Raw genomic sequence first — 24865 nt, 5'->3', positions numbered from 1 at the left:
GAGAAATATAATATAGATATATAAAAATTTTCTTTTTCATTTTATTTATTATTTTTATTTTTCACAGCATTTTTCCTGAAAGACGGTAGTTCCATTCTTTGTAGTGGTGCCTGTATTGCTCTTGGAGAGATTGGCAGGAATGGTGCCCTGCCATTACCAAATGGATCTGAAGACGATACTGAAGATTCTGAAGAAGTGACTAAACTCTCGGTCGTGAAATCGCTCTTACGTTTGGTCCAGTCTATCAAAGAGAAAGATCCGACCAAGGTAAAATGGACAATTTTTTTTTGTTTTTTATTATTGATAAATTTCAAATATTACTTTATAAGTAAACATACGGGGTGAAACGATAAAGTTGTCACCCCCTAAAGAAAACAACACTACAGCTTTATTTTAAAACTTTTATTGAAAAAAATTAATTCAGGTAACTTGATTATGTAGTGGAGGTGACATCTATTCAATGTAACCATCTTCAACCTCAATCCGGCCCTGTTGGTGGGGCATTAGAATACGCCGACTGCCCCCCTGCAGAGGGTAAAAGTCCCTCAATGGGGGTCCTGGATATGACCTTAAACTATATCCAGTGGTGAGGGCCCCAGCTTGTGGGCTTTGGGGAGTGTGGAGCCACCCTTTAATTACCATTGCTCCCAGGTCCACTCTGACCCGGAGTGGTAGTACCTGTTAGGGTCCCAACTATGGGTTAAATAGAAACCGATGTGAAAACAACAAATATATTCTATTAAAAAAATTTTTCTTCAAAATCTTTGGATTCGGCATTAAATAACCCGAAAAGGATTGATATGCCGTAAAACAACCAACCAATCAACCTCAATCACCACCTCGATACAGGTCCAGAACTGGGAGCATACCTTTTCAACTAGAACTGGCGGGAGCTCGGTGAATACTCGATGGATAGTGGCGATCAGGCTGGCTTTTGTGTTGTGGGAGGTCATGTTGGTGATGTTCTCGATGTATTGATCAAACGAAATAGCCCAACGGGTTCAGGTCAGGGGAGGAAGAGTACAAAGTCGTAGCACTCCTTCTGAAGCCAAGCCTGGGTCTCTTTGGACTTGTGGGCTGGCGCTAAGTCCTGTTGCACACAGGGTCAGCCATCAGCCACCTGATTGCACCAGGGGTTTACCACACTCTTCAACACATCCAGGTACACTTTTGTGTTGATTTTCAAGCAAGTTTTGAAGATGTGAGGTGGCATGGTGTGGCCCTCACTTGAAACCACACCAAAGACCATAACCGTGGCCGGAAACTTTGTTTTCATCACCTTGGGCACGTCCATGTTATTTGTGGCAATTCAGCAACGCATTTTGAGGGTGTTGACAATGGTCCTGCTGTCATAACTTGGATTGGTAGAGAGCATGAGTTGTACAGCGGTGCATCTCCAATCTCACTCATTGAATATTGTGTCACTTTCAAACATGATAAAAGGCTCTTATCATTCTGGGGATTTTCACACAACTGGCCAACTAGTAGTCTACAAAAAAAAAAAAAAAAAAAAATGGCTTTCATCAAACGGAAATGGAATCCTGTCGTCTTTTCTATAGCGACAATTTTATCGTTCCACCCAGTGCATATGCAGACTGTTTCTCTGTATCACAGTTCTTCAGTGTGTCTCTCTCTTTCTCTCTCCCCTTATATATAAGTGTGTGTGTGTGTGTGTATGTATATATATATATATATATATATATATATATATATATATATACATACACACACACACACACACACACTTTTTATTTGTTTTACATAAGCATTTATATGTCACTACACATTCATGAACATGTTTCAGTCAGCCAGTTACAAGTAACTAGAGACTTCTTCAGGTAATATTGCTTATACTAAAGTAGAGTCGGTAATGGAAATTTTACAGAAGTTTCCAGCACAAAATTAGGAGATAGTGCCAAATGATATTTAAAAAATAAAATAAACTAACATCTAATGTATGTGAAAAAAGCAAAGAAGAAAAAAAAAGAGAGAATAAAAAGTACATATATCAAAATGTGTTTAAAATTAAAAAAAAAATTATTATTAAAGTAAAAAAGTCTATTGGTGAACATTTAGCAAATTTGGCCCTGCAAGCTGGTTATTAATCAAAATAAACATAGTGGTGTAATTAACAAAATATGTATTAGCAAAAATATGTTACAAAAGTATACATCATTATTCGGGGGCCATAGCTGCCACTAATCGTTGCCTGCAACATTTTAGATGTACCTATTTACTATGCCTCCCCACGGGACAGAGTTAGACACCAGGGTCGTTTTTTAACGTGGAGAAAAGGTACAAAAATAAAAATTGTCTCAGTCGTGAAGGATTTCTCCTCCACCGAAAGAGAACAAGAAATAGAAGTGCAGCATCTGAAGAACAGATACTACACTTTGATCTTGTCCCGAAGGCCAAAAACCGACATCTTGCAACATTTTAGATGTAACCAAGCTTTTATCTTTACATCATCTTATCCCTGTCTGACATCAGTTGAAATGAAAAGCTCTTGAGGAGGCTCCATGTTTTGACAAGCTTCTACATCTGACCTTTACTCCTGATTTGGATTGGCACTCGTACATCAAATCCGTTGCCAAGGCTGCTGGAAAAATGGTGAGATCGTTCTACTGCTCCAGTAGATACTTCACTGCTGATGTAATTCTCTACTTGTATAAGAGCCAAGTTCAAGAATGGTGTACTTTTGCCACATCTGGGCAGGAGCTGCAAGAAGCACCTTATCATCGTATTGTTATTATCGTAGTAATTGTTAGTAGTGGAAATTTGGTAAATTGGATTACTTAAAGGGATGATTCATCAAGAATTTGTTTATATTGGACTTGAAGATAACCATATTTTAGTCAGCCAGAAAGCAGGCAAACGGAAAAGAGTTCCACAGGCGTGCAGTTCTGAGAAAGAAACTTTGTTCATGCAATCTATGTTTAGGTTTCAGCACAGATAAAGAGTGGGAGAACTGATTGATAGTGGTTTCAGCTAGACGAGTGTTTTTTTGTGAAAGTTTGGCGAAGGGGGCATAGATTGGAGCTCAGACGAGCACTTGTCATGAAAATAACGATAAAGCAGAGACAGACTCGCAATGTCTCTTCTGTGGGAAAGAGATTGCAGGGAAGAGAAAACGGCGTGCCCCACTAAGCTACAAAGTCTATTTTGAACTCTGTCAAGGCAGGATAAGCTTTTGCTTCAATTGTCCTTTTCTCCATTTCAGTTTTTCTTTCAATACGGAATCTCATTTTCATGATGTCAATTGTGCACGGTACCTCTCTGTTATGGCCTTACAGGTCGGTAATAATCAAGATAAACATAGTGGTGTGATTAACAAAAAGTGTTTTAGCAAAAGTATGGTACAGAAGTACACATCATGGTTCTGAAGCCATAACTGCTATGAATATCATTTAGGTGTAACTGTATTTCTCTCTTTGGGTAAGTTCATTATTCTTGAAATGGGTATATCAGCTTACCCCATAATTTTTTATTTTTTTTTACTCACATTCGCCTCTAACAAGGCATATCGTCACTTGGATGTAAGGGCCTACTATTTGGGACCATGCCTAGGAAATGTTAACAAGATGTTGGTTTACATTACATTTAAACTTCTGCATATCAGTACAGTTAGGGAAGCAGGAAGGGAATTTCAAAGTCTAGCTGTTCGAAGGAAGAAACTATTTAAGTAGAAAACTTTCTTTTAGGGACCTCAACAGTGAAGGGGTGTGATTTTGTTGCTGAGCGGGTTTGTATGTCGAGGGGGCACAAGTGCAACGAGTTCATCAGAGTACAGCACATTCCCCTAAAATACTTGTGAAACAGGCACAGAGATGCAGAAATGGTGCAGGGGTTGGAGCTTAATCGACAAAGCAGGACCTATTAGATTGGAAACTTTTTTTTTTTCGTCCCTAACCAAGAGGGAGAGACTAGTGGTAGATGCATCAGCTCAGATGTGGCAACAATACTCCATACATGGGCGAATGGTGGCCTTGTAGAGGTACAGGATACTCTCAGGTGTGAGTAGTCTGGTTAATTAAAAAAGCTTAAATGTTTTTTCTGTACACATAGATTCGAAAAAATTGTCAAAAAACAAATATATAACAAATAAATGTTATCAAAGGCAAGATAAGTTACTTTTCTACCAAACTGGATATATTTTTCGTGTTTTTATTCAATTTAACATATTTATTCAGCTCGAAAAACATACAATGTTTACCGATGTATTGGAAAATTCAAGATGGCGTCTCACACCCTCGTTAACACGGTAAGTTTGGGAAAAGGTGTTATAAATAATAAACTATACAAAATACTATTAAAAACCCGCCGAATATATGTCAACCTATGTCACGGTAACATATATTGAGCGAGTTTTTAACAATATTTTATTCGTTTTTTTATTTATAACACCTTTTCCCAAACTTACCGTGTTAAAGAAAGAATCAGACACCATCTTGAATTTTCCAATACATCAGTAAACACTGTATGGTTTTCGAGCTGAATAAATATGTTACATTGAATAAAAACACAAAAAATATATCCAGTTTGACAGAAAAGTAACTTATCTTGCCTTTGATAACATTTATTTGTTATATATTTGTTTTTTGACAACTTTTTCGAATCTATGTGTACAGTAATACAAACCCGTTTTTTCTTCTCCCCCCCCCCCACCAAAATAAAAAATGTCATTTACATACAATGATTTCATGTGAAAAATAGTAGTTCAGTTGGTTAGAAGGGAATGTTGTTATTTTTATATGATTTTAATTTTGAACAACATGCTTTAAAAAAAGATTCAAGAACTTCTAAAATTATGGTCATGACCATAATCTTTGTAACTGAGAACTGAGTGTGTCGGTTATATGAACCATGTAAGTTCTCTAAAATGGTGTTTTTTATAAGTTTTTTTTAAGGTAAACATCTGATGAATACGTGACTAAATATGCAGCAATGACATAATTTTGTAGACTTGTTAGTCGCAGTACGAAACAATATTAGATATAATCGGATATACGTAGCAAGCTAGCAGTGGCATTTGTTTACTTATGGGAGAAACAATTAGTACATGGCGAGTCGTGGTTCATTATTCTAGTCAAGAATTAAGGCCAGGCACAAAGCATCTCAAGCAAGTCACTGATGTTATAACTGCGCCTAGCTAATTTTGATCTTCGTAGCGAAATAACTAAAATTGACGTACATTTTGGTACAGGTAAAACTGAAATAAAAGCTATTGAAGATCCAGGATTAGATATAGATAACAAGATGGTCATATTTTTAGTATGGACTACCTTTTGAAAAGTTATAAATAACCAACTGAGAAAAATTGATGTTTGGAACTTGGAGAATTATTATACTACACTATATATGCCTTGGAAATCCAATAAAAAGGCATTCATTGAATTTGGACTTTTTTAAAAATTTATATAAAAAAAAATCTTTTTCATTATAAATATACTTTATTTATGAGATTTTTTTTAACCCATTACGATTGGTGTATACAAACCGAGTATGTTTCAAGTAAATGATTAACCTATATATATATATATATATATATATATATATATATATATGTGTGTGTGTATTTTTTTTTCCACCCCCACATTTTTAAGGACGTATTATTTTGTTTATTATTTTTTTAATACGTCCTAAAAAATGTGGGTCGGAAAATAATGTAAACAAAGGGCAGATAACTCCTTTCAGTATTTTTTTTAGATTAGGTCCACCCACCTCCTTTTCTTTTAAATGACAACTTAGAAAAGTTTTTCGACTATGCTGAATACGAACATCGCATTGAAATTTTGCAGAAATAAGTAGTTATTGAGATATAAAAAGTTGTATTATGCATTGTATTCTTTGGCGGCCATCTTTTTTACGGAGGTGGACCTAATCTAAAAATTTACCCTCCTTTCTTATAATAAGTGCTCAGGGAGCAGAAAGAAAGAAAATAGTACAGAATCACTAATAGAAATAAATATATATATATATATATATATATATATATATATATATATATATATATTCTTGATTTTCTATTTCAGAACAAAGAACATGCTTCTACTTGTCTCGGAAATTTGTGTGTTGGAGATGCAGATTTCCCTTATACTCATATGGTCATCGAAGGACTAATGTCGGCTGTTCAGGTAATTCAAGCATTTCTTTGTGCAACAAAATAATTAAAAATTCATTTCATATCATTAATTTATGGTCTAAAACATGAATTCAAACATAAGCGATAATAAAAATAAATAACATATAAAATATACAAGTTTTTATATATGTAATGTTTAATATATAATATATGTAATGTTTAATATATAATATATAGAGTTAATTTAAAATAAATGAATGGTAAACATTAACAAGAAGGAAATTATTTTGAAAGTAAAAAAAACTTGTTAATTTTTTTTTTAACTATGTATTGGTATGAAAAATAATTTTTAACATAAAATATATGCAAGTTTTTATATATAATATATGCAATCCTTAATATATAATATATAAAGCATTTTATGGAGAATATATATACTAGTTTTAACGTACAATATATACCAATTTTAATATACAATATATACAAGTGTTAATGTACAATATATACTAGTTTCAATGCATACAAGTTTTAACGTACAATATATACAAGTTTTGGTAAATGTTTACCTTAACTACGGCAAAACACTGACCAATAAAATTTTGTTTTTTAGGTTTTCGGGGTCACTGACAACAAATCTGATATTCAAACCCGTTGCAAATTTACCGTTTGCATGGTATTAACCCCTGAACCCTTGCACTATTTTGTGCCAACTCACCGCCATCGTTTATGCTATTCTTACATGATGCGTTTGCGACGACACCACCCGTCCCCCCTGCCCCTCCACCGCCCTCTACCCCCCAATGTAAACAGAATTTTTGCGAAAAATTAAACAGTTCTGCTCGGTGTATGTTGGCGCGTTACTTACGGAAAAACGGTAAATTAAACTGCAGGAGCACTTGTTAAATGTTGTACAAGTTTTATAATTGAACCTTCCCCCCCCCTCCCAAAAAAAAATAAAAAAACGAAAAATAAAAATACTTTTGTCGACCACTCGTGAAAACTTAATTTTTTTAGATCAATTAAAAAAGCATCAAAAACTACGTAACAGATAAATGAACCACATTTTTTTTGTTTCTGAAAACTTTCTTGTTATTTTAAATGTCTGCTAAAAAATTCTTCCGCAATGTGACAAGTCACCTTACTATGTGCGTCCATGCACGAACGCATCATGCAAGAATAGCATAAACGATGGCAGTGAGTTGGCACAAAATAGTGCGATGGTTCAGGGATTAATACCATGCAAACAGTAAATTTGCGACGGGTTTGAATATCAGATTCGTTGTCAGCGACCCCGAAAACCTAAAAAACAAAACAAATTTTATTGGTCAGTGTTCTGTTGTACCTATTTACTATGCCTCCCCACGGGACAGAGTTAGACACCAGGGTCGTTTTTTAACGTGGAGAAAAGGTACAAAAATAAAAATTGTCTCAGTCGTGAAGGATTTCTCCTCCAACGAAAGAGAACAAGAAATAGAAGTGCAGCATCTGAAGAACAGATGGTATTTATTTGCTCCCCCACTGAGCAAATTAGGCACAAGGCCGTTTTTAATGTGAGGTAAAAACCAGCTCCCCTAAAAGTAGGCAAATGGGGGCACTCTGGTTACCAAAAATAATAATTGTCCCAGTATAGAGGGTTTCCCCTCCATTGACTGGTACAAATTATCTTAAGTGCAGCATCTGAAGAACAGATACTACACTTTGATCTTGTTTATATATTTTATTGAGAAAGAAAAAATTGAACATAAAAAACGTACAAAAAATTAAATTCAACAAAATTAGGCACAAGGCCCTACAAGAAATTGGGAGGGGGAGGGTACAGGGTCTTTTTGACTATGTAACAGATGAGACTTTGAAGTCTTACTCTTGACTGGCAACATTTACCAAAATACCTCAATCACTCTGTGGATCCTAATCTAACTAATAACCCCAGCGTTCAATGTAAAATTTAACTATGTACAATTTGTATATTCATTTCTGTATGTTGTGTGTGCATTTTTTTTTTTTTTTTTTTTTTTTTCTTGACCAAAAGGCCAAGAAATAGTTATTGTAGTTTTGATATGATTAAAATAGGATAATAAAATCTGACGATATGACAAAATGAGGAGAAAGACCTAAAACCAGATTTGACTAATGTTTAACTTTTTGGTTTGGATTTAACAATCTTAAATCTCTGATCGCCCATTCAGTATTTCCTAATGGTATCTTTCTCTGGATTACCTTTCTCGGATTTGTCTTTTCTTTTTCTTTCTGTTAGTTATAAAAGGCTGGATCATTTGTAATTATCCCCAACACGTTTTTTTTTTTTTCCTTTTACATGGAGGTCACCACTTATCAAGGCCCGGAAGCCACTCGGGGATAAGGGTTAAAATGTCCAGAAACACATGTATAAAAACAAAAGAGGCATCCGACGTATAAAAATTTGACTCCAGTAAGCAAATGACTTGTAAAGAAAATATGTCACATGTATGTAGTTTAAAATAAAGACCTGATCAGATATGGGTTAGTTTAGGTTATTTAACTTTCTAACTTAAGAAATGAGTGATACAAACGGACAGATATTGAAGTAACATTCCACTTAGATTATTCTACATTATTGGCTGTGTCTTGTTCATGTAGTTTCCCAGAGAGAACTAATCTGAAAACCTTACTTTTCTATTACTTGAAAATGTGATATCATTCTTCATTTTCTCACTGTTTTATCTATAGCATTTCTACTCTCCTGCCTAACTTTACATCACCCGTGATTCATTCAATCCTAGGAACGACACTTCTCAACATTCACACTAACAGTAATTGCTACTTACATTGGGACCCTTATTATGTAACAGAGGATGTGAGTTCTCTGCTTTTTGTGAAAGTCCGCTTTTTTTTTTTTTAATCCTACAAAAAGCTGATTTCAGTTTTAATTGCTAGAGTCTTTTATTTTTAACAAGAAAAGGTTGATTTCTGCCAAATTGTTAGAGGCTTACCTCTTTATTTTTCATCACTATTTGTCTGAATTTTATTTCTTTTATCTTTCTTTCTCGCTCTGAAAGGGGTAAGGAGAGTTAGATGTATTTTGTTTTATCAAAGAATGACTTCCTGTCTCTTTCCTTCCCTTGCAATTTTTCACTCGTGGAGGGAGATGCCACATGTTTGGCTTGTTCAAATTATTTTTCATGTTTTTTTTACACATCTTGTGATTTTTTTTTTTTTTTTTTTTGCACTTTACTTTCCATACACACACACACACACACACACACACACACCTACAGGTTGGAAAATCCATCTCAATTTCAACTATATTTTTTGCGCTTTTCTGATACATAAGTAAAGTTTTTACTTGGAATGTGATTTTCAAATGTGTCCTCATACTATATAAGCACCTATTTTTGGTCCCCCAACAAATAAGGGATTGGGCCTAGTAATTCATTCCCGTTTGTTTGCACTTTTCTTAATAACCACGTGTTGGATTTTGAAAAAAATTTTGCACAAACATTAGTCATGGTAAAAGTCAATTTTTGCCAGAATGGATTTTCTGGGATAACTCTGGTTGCTCCCCTAGGGAGCATTACAGGGGTAAAATTGCCCCCCAAATCGTTCAGCCATTGGTTTGCTCACACTTTTCTTAATAACCACTCGTTGAATTTTTTTTTTTAATTTTGCACAAACATTAGTCATGGTGAAAGTAAATTTTTCACTCGTGGAGGGAGATATTGCATGCTTGGGTTGTTCAAATTATTTTTCATCTTTTTTTTTTACTATTTATTAAAAAAACGTCTTGAGTTATGTTTTTTTTTTTGTTTTTTTTTAACACTTCACTTTCCACATACACACACACACACACACACACACACACACACACATACACACACAGGTTGGAAAATCTATCTCAATTTCAACTGTTTTTTTTTTTTTTTTTTCTGCTTGTATTCCTGTTTCACTTTTTTTTTCTTTTTTTTTTTTCAATCTTCAGGCCAAACAAATGGAACTACACATGACTATTGCAGAAGCATTGGTTTGTGCTGCCCTTGGTGCCACCTCTCCGAGTGGAAGAAATATTTGGGTGCAGCAAGAAAAAGAATTCAAGGTCAGTAGGACAAAAATAACATGTTGCATCATTTTTTTGTTTTTTAAATCACAATTTATCAAGGCCAAAAACCACTATAGGATAAAGGTTAATGAGATATGTTGACAGTTGAATGATGATGAATACTATCAGAGGATTTAAAATTTCTAAATATCAAAACAACAACTGACAGAGTGGGTTTTGGAGTGGCCTTCAGGCTAAGATAACAGTGTGGTATCTGTTCTGGTGCTGCGCTTCACCATTTTTGTCCTCAGTCAGTGGAGGAGAAATCTTTCATGGCTAAGACAATTTTTATTTTTGTTTCTATCCAGAGTGCCCCTCTTTGGGGAGCTGGATTTTCTCCACATTAAAAACTGACCTCATGTCTAACTCTGCCCGTGTAGAGAGACAAGTAAATAAATTAAGTCAGTAAATCTATATATAAAAGCGAAAATGTGTGTTTGTTTGTGTGTGCATTTTTGTGTATGTCCGCAAAAGGCTTTTTGTATCGGCCTTTTTGGTCGGCTTGCTCCTTCTTAAAACTTTTTATATCACATCTAAATTGTAATATCTACGACTTAAGAACAGGGGTCGCGGCTATCTTTAATTTGCCCGACTTTTACAGGCTATTTTCGAGATATTTTTCCATCGCCGCATGGGGGAAACAGTAACTGGCTTGCAGCGCAAAACTAAGTCAAACATCATGCGACTTAACTTCCTCGCACCTGTATATTTCACTTTATAAACGTTAATTTAACATGCTTATCAATTCCTCTCCCCTCGTGGCCGAGATGACTAGGTCTCAAGTTTTTTTCCATTTTCTTTGCACCTATGCATCAAGACTTCAGGGTTCGAGCCTACCTTCGTACTAAAACTTTTTTCTTTTACACCTCCAAACATCTGGCCAATGTTTATGTTTTTTTTTTACACCCCCCACCCATCCCCCCGCAACACACGCACCTCCAAACACCCAGGCAACACTCGGTACCCCCCCCACTAGTAAATATATCAAGCAAATAAATTGACACAGAAAAGAGCAATTCTTTCCCCTTTGTCAGAAATATCGCTTACAGAATATAAGGATTAAAGAATAAAAGCAAGGGGGGAGGGTACGAGACTGTTGAAAATAAACCCAAGATCTACTATCTACTCTCCAAGAAAATAATTTCTGACTGTTATGATGTTTGTTGACTGGTGCTTCAAACTTTTTGAGATGAGGATCCATGGTTTGTATTATTTGGATTCAGACTACCGTTCTCATCTTCGATGTTATTTTCACAGCATTTTGGTCGATGTAGCGTTCAAGTTTCTTCAAGTTTATCATTTAGAACTCTGGAATCTCTACGAAATATCAAATCAAACCTTTTATTTAATCATCGATAGTTTTCTCCCGTTCTATGTGCCATGATTGAGTAGAAGTCATGTGACACTATCTTTCGAGATAAGAACAGTAGTCCGAAAAATCCAAATTATCAATCCTCATCTAAAAAATTCTGAAACGGCATGAATTTTAATTACTATACTCTAATTTGATTGACGCTTACTAAATATATTTTTTTCTTTTACTTATAATAATTACTTTATCCTTTATGACCTGGTTGAGCTAATTCATTCAGTCGTAAATAAATGAATTTAATGGCATAAATAAAGTGGGAATTGATTCAAACACACCTTGTACGCATTAGTTCAGTATCTGGGTTGATGCCAGATACCTTCAGATTGCAACTGTACATTGCTTACATTCAGTATGCCAACATATAAAATGTAAAATAAATATTTTTTTAATCATCTACATCATAATTCAGGTCATAAAATAAACAAATATTTTTTAATCATCTACATCATAATTCAGGTCATAAAATAAACAAATATTTTTTAATCATCTACATCATAATTCAGGTCATAAAGGATTAATTACTAAATTCCGCACTATATGTAAACGTTCTTTTGAAAACAAATCAGCCATTTTCATATAAATATATCGTGAAGTGCTCATGTGATGTATACATTTATTCTATGCTGCTGTCAGTAGTGATTCCGTTTCTCTGTTCAATTGTCCTTTTCTTAGCCATGTTCAGGTGTTTTTATGGGTCTCTGATCATTCTTAGGAATCACCAATGTAGCTTTATCCTACCCCACCCCTCGCTTTTCTTTTCTTTTTTTCTGGTTTTGTTACTTTCTGAATTGTTCATGTTAACTGTATCTCTTACTGTGATCAGCCTTTCTGTATTTGGACACGGTTCGTACAGACTTATTTTCATTATATCCAGTTCTAGTAAAAGTTTGTCGAAATATCTCCATCTATATATATAAAAGGGTAATTCCGTCTCAAATCATCCAGACCATGACACCCTTACCTTTCAGATTTTTTCCAAACTTTCACCATATGTTGGTATCATAAAAACTAGGGAATCCTGAAAATTTGAGCTTTTAACTCTAAACGGTTCCAGAAATATCGCAATTTTGTTATTTTACGTATATTGCGTCAAGGCGCAAATTCGCGAAATTATGAAATTACGTTTTTGGGCATAAATCAATTTCTAGACTAGGTAGAACCTTGAAAATTTGCATGGACAAGGTTTTCCACACAAGGAATCCATAAATCACATTTAAAACCTCTGAAAATGAACTGTTTCTAAGTTATTGAACTTTTAAGCCCAGATTTGGGTATTGGTCTAATGCGACCCAAAAAGACATGTGGCATTGTTGGAAATTGAATTTTTTTTGTTCCTAGACATTCTTGATAGATTGCAAAATAATTTTTAAAAAGAAGAAAAAAAAAAGAATTGGTAAACCTGAACAATGCTGCCTTTACTATTTTTTTTTTTTTTATTTTTCACTTATTCATAAATTTTTCAGGCGATTATCAGCACTAACAGGCTTTTGGAATTATAACGTTCCACTAGATTGGGCACCCACTTTTTAGCCACTACCGTCATTAATGCCTCTAGCATTTAGATTTTTCCTTTTCAAATTTTTGCAAATTTCTACAGCGCTTATCATAGATTACACATTTAGCAAAATACCTTAGAAAAAATTGTATGCGCATTACCTACAGAAAAGGGAAACATTTACTGGTTAGGAACAGCATTAACAACTGATGTGGCAAAAATTGATCCCCGACCTTAAATTTCTTTTTTAATATGAAAATTCAGTCTGCACTTGATGATAATCGGAAAAAATTACAAGGTTAAAAGGAAATATTGAAAGGCTACAGGAATCATTGTTCGGGTCTGCCACAGTGTTTTTCGTTATTTCTTTTCCTCGTGACGCAATGTTAACATGTTAGGTAAAATCACAGCATATAATCAAATCCCCATGTTAAGAATGTGTTTATAGACACTAACGTTGCTAATGCATTTCTCTGTTGTCAAATCGCCATCTTGAAAGCTATCCTTTAGTCTTCAAAAGCAATAAGCTGTAAATGGCAAGGGGAATAACTCAATTATATTAGTGAAAAGAGTTATTGCCCTTTGATTATTTGTTGATCATGAAATAACTCTTCAAATTCTGCTTTTATTTCTTCAAGGCATCTGTTGCTAACAGAAGTGATGACGTTGAATGGTATTTACTGAAACTTTTGAAGGAACATATTCACAGTCCAAATCACCATGTACGACAGGTGAGTTAGTTTTTTTTAATTTTGTTCAGTCAATTACAAAATTAGAATATTGGGAAGTAAATGTGCTACTCTGTGGGGAGGGTTGTCCTTATTTATTATTTTATAAATATATTTAATTTTTGGAATACTGTAAAAGAACAAATATTAGATGTAACTTTTTAAAATGATTTGCAATACATTATATATAAATATATATATATATATATACACATTTTTTTAGCAATCAGTTTGTAACATTGACAAAACAGTTAATGACTTAAATTTAAAACGTTTTAGTAACAATTTTTAAAGATTGATTGTTTTTTGTTTTGTTTTTTTATTTTTTGTTATTTCTCTCATAAAATCATCGTTTTAATATTTATTTTATTCCTCCTGCTTAACTTTCACATTTCCACTAATTAGTGATATTTCTGTCTATATGTGTGACCCCCCCTTCCTCTATCTCTTTATCTCTGTGTGCCTTTCTTTCTTTCTCTCTGTACTTTTCTCTTTTTTCTCTCTCTCTCACTTTCTCATTCTCTCTCTCTCTCACTTTCTCATTCTCTCTCTCTCTCTCACTTTCTCATTCTCTCTCTCTCTCACTTTCTCATTCTCTCTCTCTCTCTCACTTTCTCATTCTCTCTCTCTCTCACTTTCTCATTCTCTCTCTCTCTCACTTTCTCATTATCTCTCTCTCTCACTTTCTCATTCTCTCTCTCTCTCACTTTCTCATTCTCTCTCTCTCACTTTCTCATTCTCTCTGCTTTTCTACCTGTCTCTCTCTCTCTCTCTTTCTACCTTTCTCTATTTTTGCCTTTCCTTCTCTCTCTCTCTTTCTCTGCCTCTTTGCCTTTCTTTCCTTTCTCTGTCCATTTTTTCTCTCTCTGCCCATCTCTCTTTCTATATAGCTCTCTCTCTTTCTCTCTCTACCTTTCTCTATCTCTCCGCCTCTTTGCTTTTCTTTCCTCTCTCTGCTTATCTCTTCTCTCTCTACCCATCTCTCTTTCTTTCTCCTTCTGCCTTTTTTTCTCTCTTTTTCTGTCCTTCTTTTCTGTTCCACTCTCATTTTCTACGTCTTCTACAAAGTACACATATAAACATTTCTAGTTTGCAAATATAGTCTATTCTTATATAAAACACTTATAATATTTAATTCATAATTATTTTATTGAATACAAAACCGATCACATCAGAGTTTGGAGTCGTAAAAATCTCATAAATTTCTATCTGACTATGACTGTCAACAAATGTATTCTTTTTTTTTTTTTGTTGCTTTTAATTTTGAAAATTAATTTAAAAAAAAAATTAGTTTGAATTCTGGTTCTGTTTTCTGCATTTTTCAAATTTTGTTTTTACGCAAACTTCGTCAATATATTTTCCGAAGTAAAAGTGACTTCTTAACAATTTCTTTACAGGCTTCTTGCATTTGGTTACTGTCGCTTGTAAAGCACTGCGGACACCATGCTGCCTTGCAGAAACGATTGCCAGATATTCAGGCAGCTTTCATGCAGCTGCTCTCAGAAAATGACGGTCAGTATTACTATATTACGGCCGCTAAAGAGGTTATATGGTAAACCAGAAGAATGCCCAACTCTACACTTATAGTAAATGGAATTCGGATTCTGTTCCTGATTTCCCAATATTAAAGACGTCTTGGTTTTGGTCACTTACTCTTGTGGTTTGCCAAGTTTTTTTTTACTAATTTTTATCTATAAATTCATTTAGTTAGGAGAAAGTGCGGAATAGTTTACAAAGCTCTCCCACCTCTCCATGTTAAGAATGGCTTTCTAAATAATCTATTACAGTTTATTGAACATGCTGAAATAATGTTATTTAGAAAGCCATTCTTAACATGGAGAGAGAAGACACTTTGCTAACTTTTCTGTACTTTCACTTAACAATTTAATAAAAAAAAAGTTAATAAATTTGGGAAAGTAAAACTCTTGCCAGAAGTTATATTACGGATGAAGTTTAATATCAGGAACTGAATCTCACTGGACACTGTTTGCTGCAAACTTTTGAGTTGGGCATTCTTCTGGTTTGTGAGCTATATCTTAGCCAGTGTTTGTCTGTATTTTATCAATGTCATAATAATTACTGTGATGCTAGACATTAAAATGAATAGAAAACGTTATTTAGAATTTGATTTAATTAAAAAAACAAAAATACAGAAAAATATTTATGGTGTATGTATTCATCAAAGAACAAGTGTCATATTTCAAAAATCACGCAAATTGATCATGTTTTTTTTTTTTTTTCCTTTTAACTAAGAAAATCGATTATGACTAAATGAGACTTTGTGATTTGATCAACCATGATGTATAAATAACGGGGAGACAACTCAACTCGAACTATCGAGATCAAAATAAACCTTATAGTGGATACATTTAGTATTAACGTCGATAAAAATCATGGAACGAAAATGTTGTATTCTAAAAAAATCATGTTAATTGATCAAGTATTTTTTTTACTCAGAAAATAAAAATTTACGATTTGTAGCGGTTAAAGAGTTTAATTATTTTGACGACAAACAAAATCTCAGTAGTTGAATTGAGTTGTCGCCCTTGAATTTTAGCACATTTAAAAAAAATAAAAACATCACAGCTCTCAGTTTCTGTATTGCTTATCATAAAATTTGATTTTCTTTGTTTAAAAAAAAAAGAACTATTTGATCAATTTAGGCGATTTTTGGAACATTACATCTTTGTTCTGTGATAAAAAAACAATTGTCTGTATTTTTTTTTGTATTTTTTAAAATTAAGTTGAATTCTAAATAAAAACCAGAAATGCTGATTTATACATTTTTTGTTTTGTTTTGTTTTGTTTTGTTTTTTTCTAGTAAACATTTTTTGTTTTTTTGTTTTTTCTCCAGAAATTACTCAAGATTTTACCTCGAAAGGATTGGCCCTGGTCTATGAGAACTGCTCAGCAGAACAAAAGAACGTTCTGGTTCAGGAATTAGTTGAAACACTTATGACTGGAAAAAGGTAAAATAATGTTTTATTTATTCTCCCTACATATAAAAAAAGCAAAAATAATGAAAAATTTGTATGATGTACATACTCGTAACAAAACAAAAATGTCATTTTCCAAAAATCACATAAATTGATTGAGTAGTTTTATTTTTTAATAAGAAAATCAAATTTTATGAGTAACCTAAGAGCAGCTGTCTTGTCCACCATTTTGAAAACAATTGAATAAAACAAAGGGAAATAACTCCTCATAATTAAAACATGAGATTTATGTTGTAATGCCTATAGATTCCCATTAATTGCTTGAAAATAATTTTTATAAAAATAAAAGTACTTGATCAATTTATGTGATTTTTTTGGAATATGATATTTTTGTTCAATCATGGGTACTTGGAACATACAGATTTTTCTGGTCTGGACAAAAAACCTTTTTTTTTTTACTAATGAATTACAACTCATCCAGAATAAAAGCTGTTTAAAGCTAAATGGCAAAATCACTAAATCATGGTGTGAGTTTATGGTGAGATGAAAAAAAAAAGTTTTCTGTTGGAATTAATTTTTTTTTTAAATTTTATTATATGAGAAATCTTTTCACAATGTAAACAATATGTAAAGAATAACAAGTTATCCAAAAAGGGACTAACACTTGAAGTCTGTATGAGATACATAGATATTCAAATGTTCCATTGAAGTTCTTTATCTTTCAAACACTGAGTTAGTAAAGAAATTAAGAGCATAATTTTCCCTTCCCCAATTAACCATTTCCATATGTTGCAGTATATCTTTCATTTTAGTCTCTTGGTATTACTGGATTCGAGGACAAGAATGTATCTAGTCTGATGGAGTATCCACCCTCGTGCTATTACTCTAGGCAACGTCATTTGAAGATGGTGACCCATTTCTTGTAAGAGCTAATGTGGGTTAGCTGTAGAAAGGAGATGTTATTTGGGCAGCAAATACGATGTGATTTTGAATATTTGGTCAGGGTTTACTTCTAGGGATAAGTATCCTCATGCCAGGTTGTTCTGACAAACCCTTGTACAGAGAAACCTTAGACGCTCCAGGATATTGTCTAGTAGGTATTCAACTTCTCTCCAATAAGCATTTAAGTTCGTTTTCTATATATATTAGTCTCTTTTTGGCTATATTGGATAACTTCACTTAAAGTTAACATATTTCAAAATGTGCATTTCTCAATACCAAATATGTATTACTCAATAGATTTTAACTCAAATAGATTTCTCATATATAACAACACTAGTGGGGAGAGGGGGTGCTCAGTCTGAAATACGCTTAAATATAATATTTTAATTTGTCCAGATTGTGTATATATTATTATAGAGTCGTTATTTTAAAAGTTTAAAAAAAAAAAAAAAGTATTTGGGTGCCATCTGCTAGAATCGAAACCAAAAGCAAAATTGTAGAATTCAAAACTGTTGACGTATCTACTGCACCAATGTGACATGCATTTGAACGGATTAAAAATAAACTAAGGTTAATGTACAAAATGTATAACAATTTTTTTCAATTTCGACCCATTTTTGATCCCTTTAAAAACCATTTTAACCTACTAAAGACCCATAAAAGAACGATCCATAAAAAAAATCCAGTCATTTGAGGCCCCTAGCGCTGCTCAGCAACTTTTAGTTTCGGAAGAGATAGAGTTTGAAAATATGGAGAAAGACAGACAGACAGACATATAGCCTTTTATATATTAGATTTAACAAACAATTTTTTTTCTCACAATAAACTTAAGCCATGATTTAGTGATTTTGCTGATAAAGGTTAATGTGGTTAAATGACAATTGATTGTGTAGCGATCACATATTCTAATTGCATCATGTATTCGATAAAAATGAACAGATGTACCATTTAAGTTACCAACCGCCTCCTCTCCATTTTCCCCCAAACATATTTTGACCAATCAGAAGGTCTGTTATAGAAACAAAATAAATCGCTGGACTTTGTCTTTATACAGCAGCCACATGATTTCATTCCACTGTTTGAATTGGACTCTAGATATAATCATCTTATGACCCCAGGCTAAAGTTGTTCATTAATCCATCTAGTCGACAATCTTCATAGCAAGCAATTTTTTTTTTTTTATATAAATGGTACTTGTCTATTTAGGTTAATTAAACGATTTTAATAGTTTTTTTCAATAAATTCACCAACGCAATTTTTAATTCATCACTCGCCTGAAGACTACTCATGTTTGGTTTATTATATCATTCTTTATATATCAAAATTTGTTTTTTAAACTTGAAGTTTGCCTAGGGAAGGCCCTGGAAAGCCTTGAAAATGGAAATTGAATCTATAAACCTTGTCTTAAAAAAAAAAAATTCTTTTACTTATATTTGATATTCTAAATCTAATTGCAGTAGCCGAACGAATGTTACAGAAAATACTGAGATATTCGAAAGTGGTGCTTTGGGCAAAACTCCTGAAGGGTAAGTCCCCCCACCCCACACACACACACACTTTTGATGCCTATACATTCTAAGTTAATGAAAATCTAATCTATTGTTACAAAATAAAATTCATTATTGACCTAAAAGTATGTGAAGCGCTCTTTGGCTTTGGAAGGTAACAACCTTTACTTCTTTAAATAGTACCTTTTTTTTTTTTTTTTTTTTTACTCACACCAAACAAGGCAAATTTCCACTTGGACGTAAGGGATTACTAATTGGGACGATGCCTAAGAAAAATTAAGATGTTGGTTTACGTTAAATTTGAACTTCTGCACATCAGTACAGTTTGGGTAGCAGGAAGAGAACTCCAAACTACAACCTGGATGTCTTCAAGTCCAACATAAACAAATTCCTGATGAACCACTCCCTTTATTAAGATACTTTATCAAATCTCCGATACTAACGATTACTACGATACTATGCCATTGATTACTGTGCATGCAATAACCCTTATCCCCGAGTGGCTTCCAGGCCTTGATAAGTGGTGACTACCTTGTAAAAAAAAAAAGAAAAAAAAAGCCATCCAACACATGCCAGTGTTTCAGATGAACTTTAAATCAAATATGATGATTATCATCATTATAAAAATGTTTTTAAAAAAATCTTGATACTTCTGCACTTTACAGACCATACTGAAATAATGTTATTATTTAGAAACCCATTCTGAACATAACGAGGGGAGGGGGCTTTGTTAACTATTCTTACTTTCACCCAACAATTTAATAAAGATACCGTGAAAATTGAATTTAACTTTAAAATCCGATCTAAAAAAAAATAGCACGACAGAAGTACCTAAATCTCTAATTTATTTATTTATGATGCAATCTTCAAAAAGGACTACGGCTGGAATCTTTTGGTTCGTGTTTTGCAAAGTCAAAAACAAAAACAACAATTTTCTTTTACAAAATAATCAAACCAAACATTATGAAAAAATATTTCAAGATATAAAGAACTTGAAACATAAAAACTTGTTCCAAAATTACTGAATTCAGCATTAAAATGGTTGATAAGTATCCTGTATCTCTATAAGGCCACCATTCGCCCATGTATGGAGTATTGTTGTCACATTTGGGCTGGTGCATCTGCTACTAGTCTCCTGCTCCTAGACAAGGTTCAAAAAAGAGTCGCCAATTTGATAGGCCCTGAACTGGCATCTAAGCTCCAGCCTCTGTCCCATCGCCGAAACGTTGCATCCCTCTGCCTGTTCTACAAGTATTTTAATGGTGAATGCTCTGCAGACACTTGTGCCCCCACAAAAAAAAAAATATGCCTTTAAACAGAAACAACCAACAAGGGTCTCAGATTGATTACAATGTCCACATTTGTCTTCTGTAACTGTGGATAGATTGTGACATGTGTCAGCAGGACACAGTGCACACTCATTCCAGTTGGAAGAATCAGACGTCGTTTTTGAAAAACTTTGTTGACCACATATCACCTTATATCCAACCTCCTAGATTGCAAAGCCCAATGTTTTGTACAAGGTAAAGTTTCAACGTATGTTGCGCAGTCAATTTTTCCTCGGCCAGAAAGAAAAACTCATACACTTTGTTTTTGTATGAAAATATAAAAGAATTTATTTGCTGTTTTTTTTTTTCGTTACTGCATCATAATGCGTGCATCTAGACAGAGATGGAAAGAGTGGCCAGGAAGTGAGTGGATAGAGGATAGAGCCACGCTTGTGCAATGTTGATTTGCCGGCTGAATATGGCTTCTGTCTCGTTTTTTTTTTCCTTTTTCTCTGGGATATATATGTGACCTGCTTTTTTGCAAGTGCGCTTACTTTTGACAACTGCACGTGTCAAATAGTTGACCTTTCATCACTGACGGTTAATTCTGACAACCTGACACCATCATTCAGTGCATTTTAGTGATGGGATGATTCAATATTTTTCCCGATTCCGATACAATTACCGATTCCAATTCAGATTCTTTATAAATCTTTAAATAGTTAAATATAGAATTACCATAAAAACACATGTTAAATGTGGAGATATTTTCCTAAACAGAAAAAATATGCTTGAGGGAATCATCTATTGATTTTAGTTTTACTATTAGTTAAAAAAAAAACAATAAATATTTATTATTTTATAATTATTACAAGCAAAGGAAGAGTTTGCTTTAATATTCAGATAAAAAAAGACAATTAAAAAAATCGTTTTGGCATCGGAAAATATGTACAAATTTTCCAACCTTTTTGATTCCCGATTCCGATTAATCGTCCCAACACTAATGCGTTTGCTACCAGCTGTGATGCATGTGCTTGTGAGTCTGACTTTCAACATGCAACCAAGTAAGACAAGGCATCAATAGATCCAGCTGCAATATAAAGGACTTGCACAAGGCCAGGATCACCAGAGCCTTTGGAGGTTTTAGTGATAAAAACCTGAGGCCATCATTAAAACCAATGATAGGATTAGTTGAAAATGACAGAACAAGTCAAGAGAACAAAATGATTCAAGTTTGATGGATAAATCTAAAAAAAAAAAAATGAAACTACAATGTTATATTTTTTTATAAACATTAATATTGCGAAAGAATATTGTGAACGTGTGCTGACCTGCATGTTTCGGTGGTGTTTGCAAATGGCAGAAGTTGTAGGTGATAGATGTCCAGCCAAGACAGACATTTGAAGAAGCAATTAGTTTTCAGTAATCTTTAGGAACAAGTGGTCTGTTGTGTCGGGTTATACAATCATGTTGACACACCGGTTCTCGCTAGATCGCTGAAGTTAAGCAATCTATCCTTCTCTCTCCAAGGTAGATGGGCCTCTCTTAAGCCATGGTAGGCAACCTATCTAGTGATGGTGTCACAATAAAATATACTATTGATAGCCTTGGCGAAGCATAAAGTATTCACCTTCAGCTAAGATTGGAGTTACACTACAAAACTTGTGTAGTGAGTTCAATCTCAGCTGCAGCCGTATGTTATGTTTTTTTTTTTTGACTTGTAAGATTTTTTTGTTTGCCGGAATTAAAGATCTCATTTTGCAAGTTTGCTATTCAATCTAAGAAAACGAATTCCGTTTCATCTTCCATAGAAATATAAACTTCTGTTAATTGTTTTTTAACTGAAGTTGAGGTTGTTGTTTAGAGGGAAATTTTTTTACAAGGGAGTTGCCACTTATCAAGGATCGAAGGCCACTCAAGGATAATGGTTAATGAATGTATGGTGGAAGTGTAGTAATTACGGTGTAAATTGGGTAAAATTTGATTATTTAAGAGGACGGCTCATCAAGAACTTGTTTGCATTGGACTTGTAGTCAGCCGGGAAGATACTTTGTTGTCGTGGCGCTGACTGAATAAAACAACAACTGTGAACCGGCACAATTAGTGGAACGATCACGACCTGTGCAATGAACGCAACATACATGTTCATGCTGTTGTATATCATTGTTATGTTTTTTTTTGTTTTTTTGCATTCTGTATATCTAGAAAAGTTTCATTTCTGACAAATCACTAGATCCGAACCTTTTTGTGTCTATTTGTTTGCAATACTTTTTTTTCCACACACACAGGGGGAGGAGTTAGGACCCATCCTCCTACCAGGTTTGAAAATTCTTCTCAATTTTACCGCAGGAAACGACTCTCAAAGGAGCCCGACTAGTTTGAAAGTCAATTTCTAAAAGCCGTCCAACACATGCCAGCATGTCAAGCGGACTTTAAATCAAATGCGATGCTCATCATCATTATGAAAATGTTTTAAAATAAAATCTTGGTACTTCTGCACTTTACAGACCATACTGAAATAATGTTATTATTTTATTTAGAAACCTATTTTTAAGATAAGTAGGGGAAGGAGCTTTGTTAACAAAGAGTTGGGACTCCTCCTCCTTCCCCTGCCCCCTCCTCCTTCCTCTACCCCCACCTCCTCCTCCCCCTTTCAAGTTTAAAAATTCTTCTCAATTTCACATCATTTTCCATTAGTTTCTTACATCCTTAATCAATTTTTTTTTCCAGAGGTTCTATGTCGACCTATCGAGAATTGTGTTCTATTGCGAGTGACCTTAACCAGCCCGACCTCATCTACAAATTTATGCATCTGGCTAATCATCAGGCCACATGGAATTCAAAAAAGGTCAGTAGTCAAAATAGTAATTAAACTGAACAAATTATTTTTGGGGCTCTCTGTGAAATTTTTGTTTTTTTCTTCAAAGTTATTTTTTTATTTTTTTGTATTTCTTTATGAAGTGGTTATGTTGCTGTCTATGTTTAAGTAGACAAAACCCAGTACTTGTTACGAAATTCTCCCTATATTAAAAAACAAAAATAAAGAAAAATTTGTATGATGTATTTAGCTGTGAACTAAGTGTTAGTTACATTGGGCCAGACGCATAGTCAGAATGAGTGACAAAAATGTCATATTCAGAAAATCACATAAATTGGTCACATAGTTTTATTTTTATAAAGAAAAATCAAATTTTATAAGTGTCCACCATTTTGAAAATAATCCAAAAAAGTTGATGTTTTATATATTTTTATTAGTTAGACTTGCAATTTTTTGAGTAATGTGTTATATATTTTTATTAGTTAGACTTGAAACTTTTTGAGTGACCAAATTATATATATTTTTATTAGTTAGACTTGAAACTTTTTGAGTGACCAAATTATATATATTTTTATTAGTTAGACTTGAAACTTTTTGAGTGACCAAATTATATATATTTTTATTAGTTAGACTTGAAACTTTTTGAGTGACCAAATTATATATATTTTTATTAGTTAGACTTGAAACTTTTTGAGTGACCAAATTATATATATTTTTATTAGTTAGACTTGAAACTTTTTGAGTGACCAAATTATATATATTTTTATTAGTTAGACTTGAAACTTTTTGAGTGACCAAATTATATATATTTTTATTAGTTAGACTTGAAACTTTTTGAGTGACCAAATTATATATATTTTTATTAGTTAGACTTGAAACTTTTTGAGTGACCAAATTATATATATTTTTATTAGTTAGACTTGAAACTTTTTGAGTGACCAAATTATATATATTTTTATTAGTTAGACTTGAAACTTTTTGAGTGACCAAATTATATATATTTTTATTAGTTAGACTTGAAACTTTTTGAGTGACCAAATTATATATATTTTTATTAGTTAGACTTGAAACTTTTTGAGTGACCAAATTATATATATTTTTATTAGTTAGACTTGAAACTTTTTGAGTGACCAAATTATATATATTTTTATTAGTTAGGCTTGAAACTTTTTGAGTGACCAAATTATATATATTTTTATTAGTTAGACTTGAAACTTTTTGAGTGACCAAATTATATATATTTTTATTAGTTAGACTTGAAACTTTTTGAGTGACCAAATTATATATATTTTTATTAGTTAGACTTGAAACTTTTTGAGTGACCAAATTATATATATTTTTATTAGTTAGACTTGAAACTTTTTGAGTGACCAAATTATATATATTTTTATTAGTTAGACTTGAAACTTTTTGAGTGACCAAATTATATATATTTTTATTAGTTAGGCTTGAAACTTTTTGAGTGACCAAATTATATATATTTTTATTAGTTAGGCTTGAAACTTTTTGAGTGACCAAATTATATATATTTTTATTAGTTAGGCTTGAAACTTTTTGAGTGACCAAATTATATATATTTTTATTAGTTAGACTTGAAACTTTTTGAGTGACCAAATTATATATATTTTTATTAGTTAGGCTTGA

General features: G+C 33.1%; 1 protein-coding gene across 1 annotated transcript in view; it reads left to right on the top strand.

The window, feature by feature from the left end:
- The window catches only part of LOC145287772 (proteasome adapter and scaffold protein ECM29-like), a 184835-nt gene that overhangs the window by 85331 nt on the left and 74639 nt on the right, over positions 1-24865 (top strand). The window contains exons 21-28 of the mRNA XM_080135598.1: positions 68-267; positions 6033-6134; positions 10038-10151; positions 13660-13752; positions 15147-15261; positions 16604-16718; positions 19085-19153; positions 23134-23251. Of these exons, the coding sequence (XP_079991724.1) occupies positions 68-267; positions 6033-6134; positions 10038-10151; positions 13660-13752; positions 15147-15261; positions 16604-16718; positions 19085-19153; positions 23134-23251 (926 nt within the window). The remainder of the gene's footprint in view (positions 1-67; positions 268-6032; positions 6135-10037; positions 10152-13659; positions 13753-15146; positions 15262-16603; positions 16719-19084; positions 19154-23133; positions 23252-24865) is intronic.

The sequence above is a fragment of the Euprymna scolopes genome, chromosome 11, assembly GCF_053919585.1.
Source record: "Euprymna scolopes isolate OS-2025 chromosome 11, ASM5391958v1, whole genome shotgun sequence".
Taxonomy (NCBI): Eukaryota; Metazoa; Mollusca; class Cephalopoda; order Sepiida; family Sepiolidae; genus Euprymna; species Euprymna scolopes.
The sequence above is the reverse complement of the archived record's forward strand: the minus strand, read 5'-3'. Positions and strand labels throughout refer to the sequence as shown.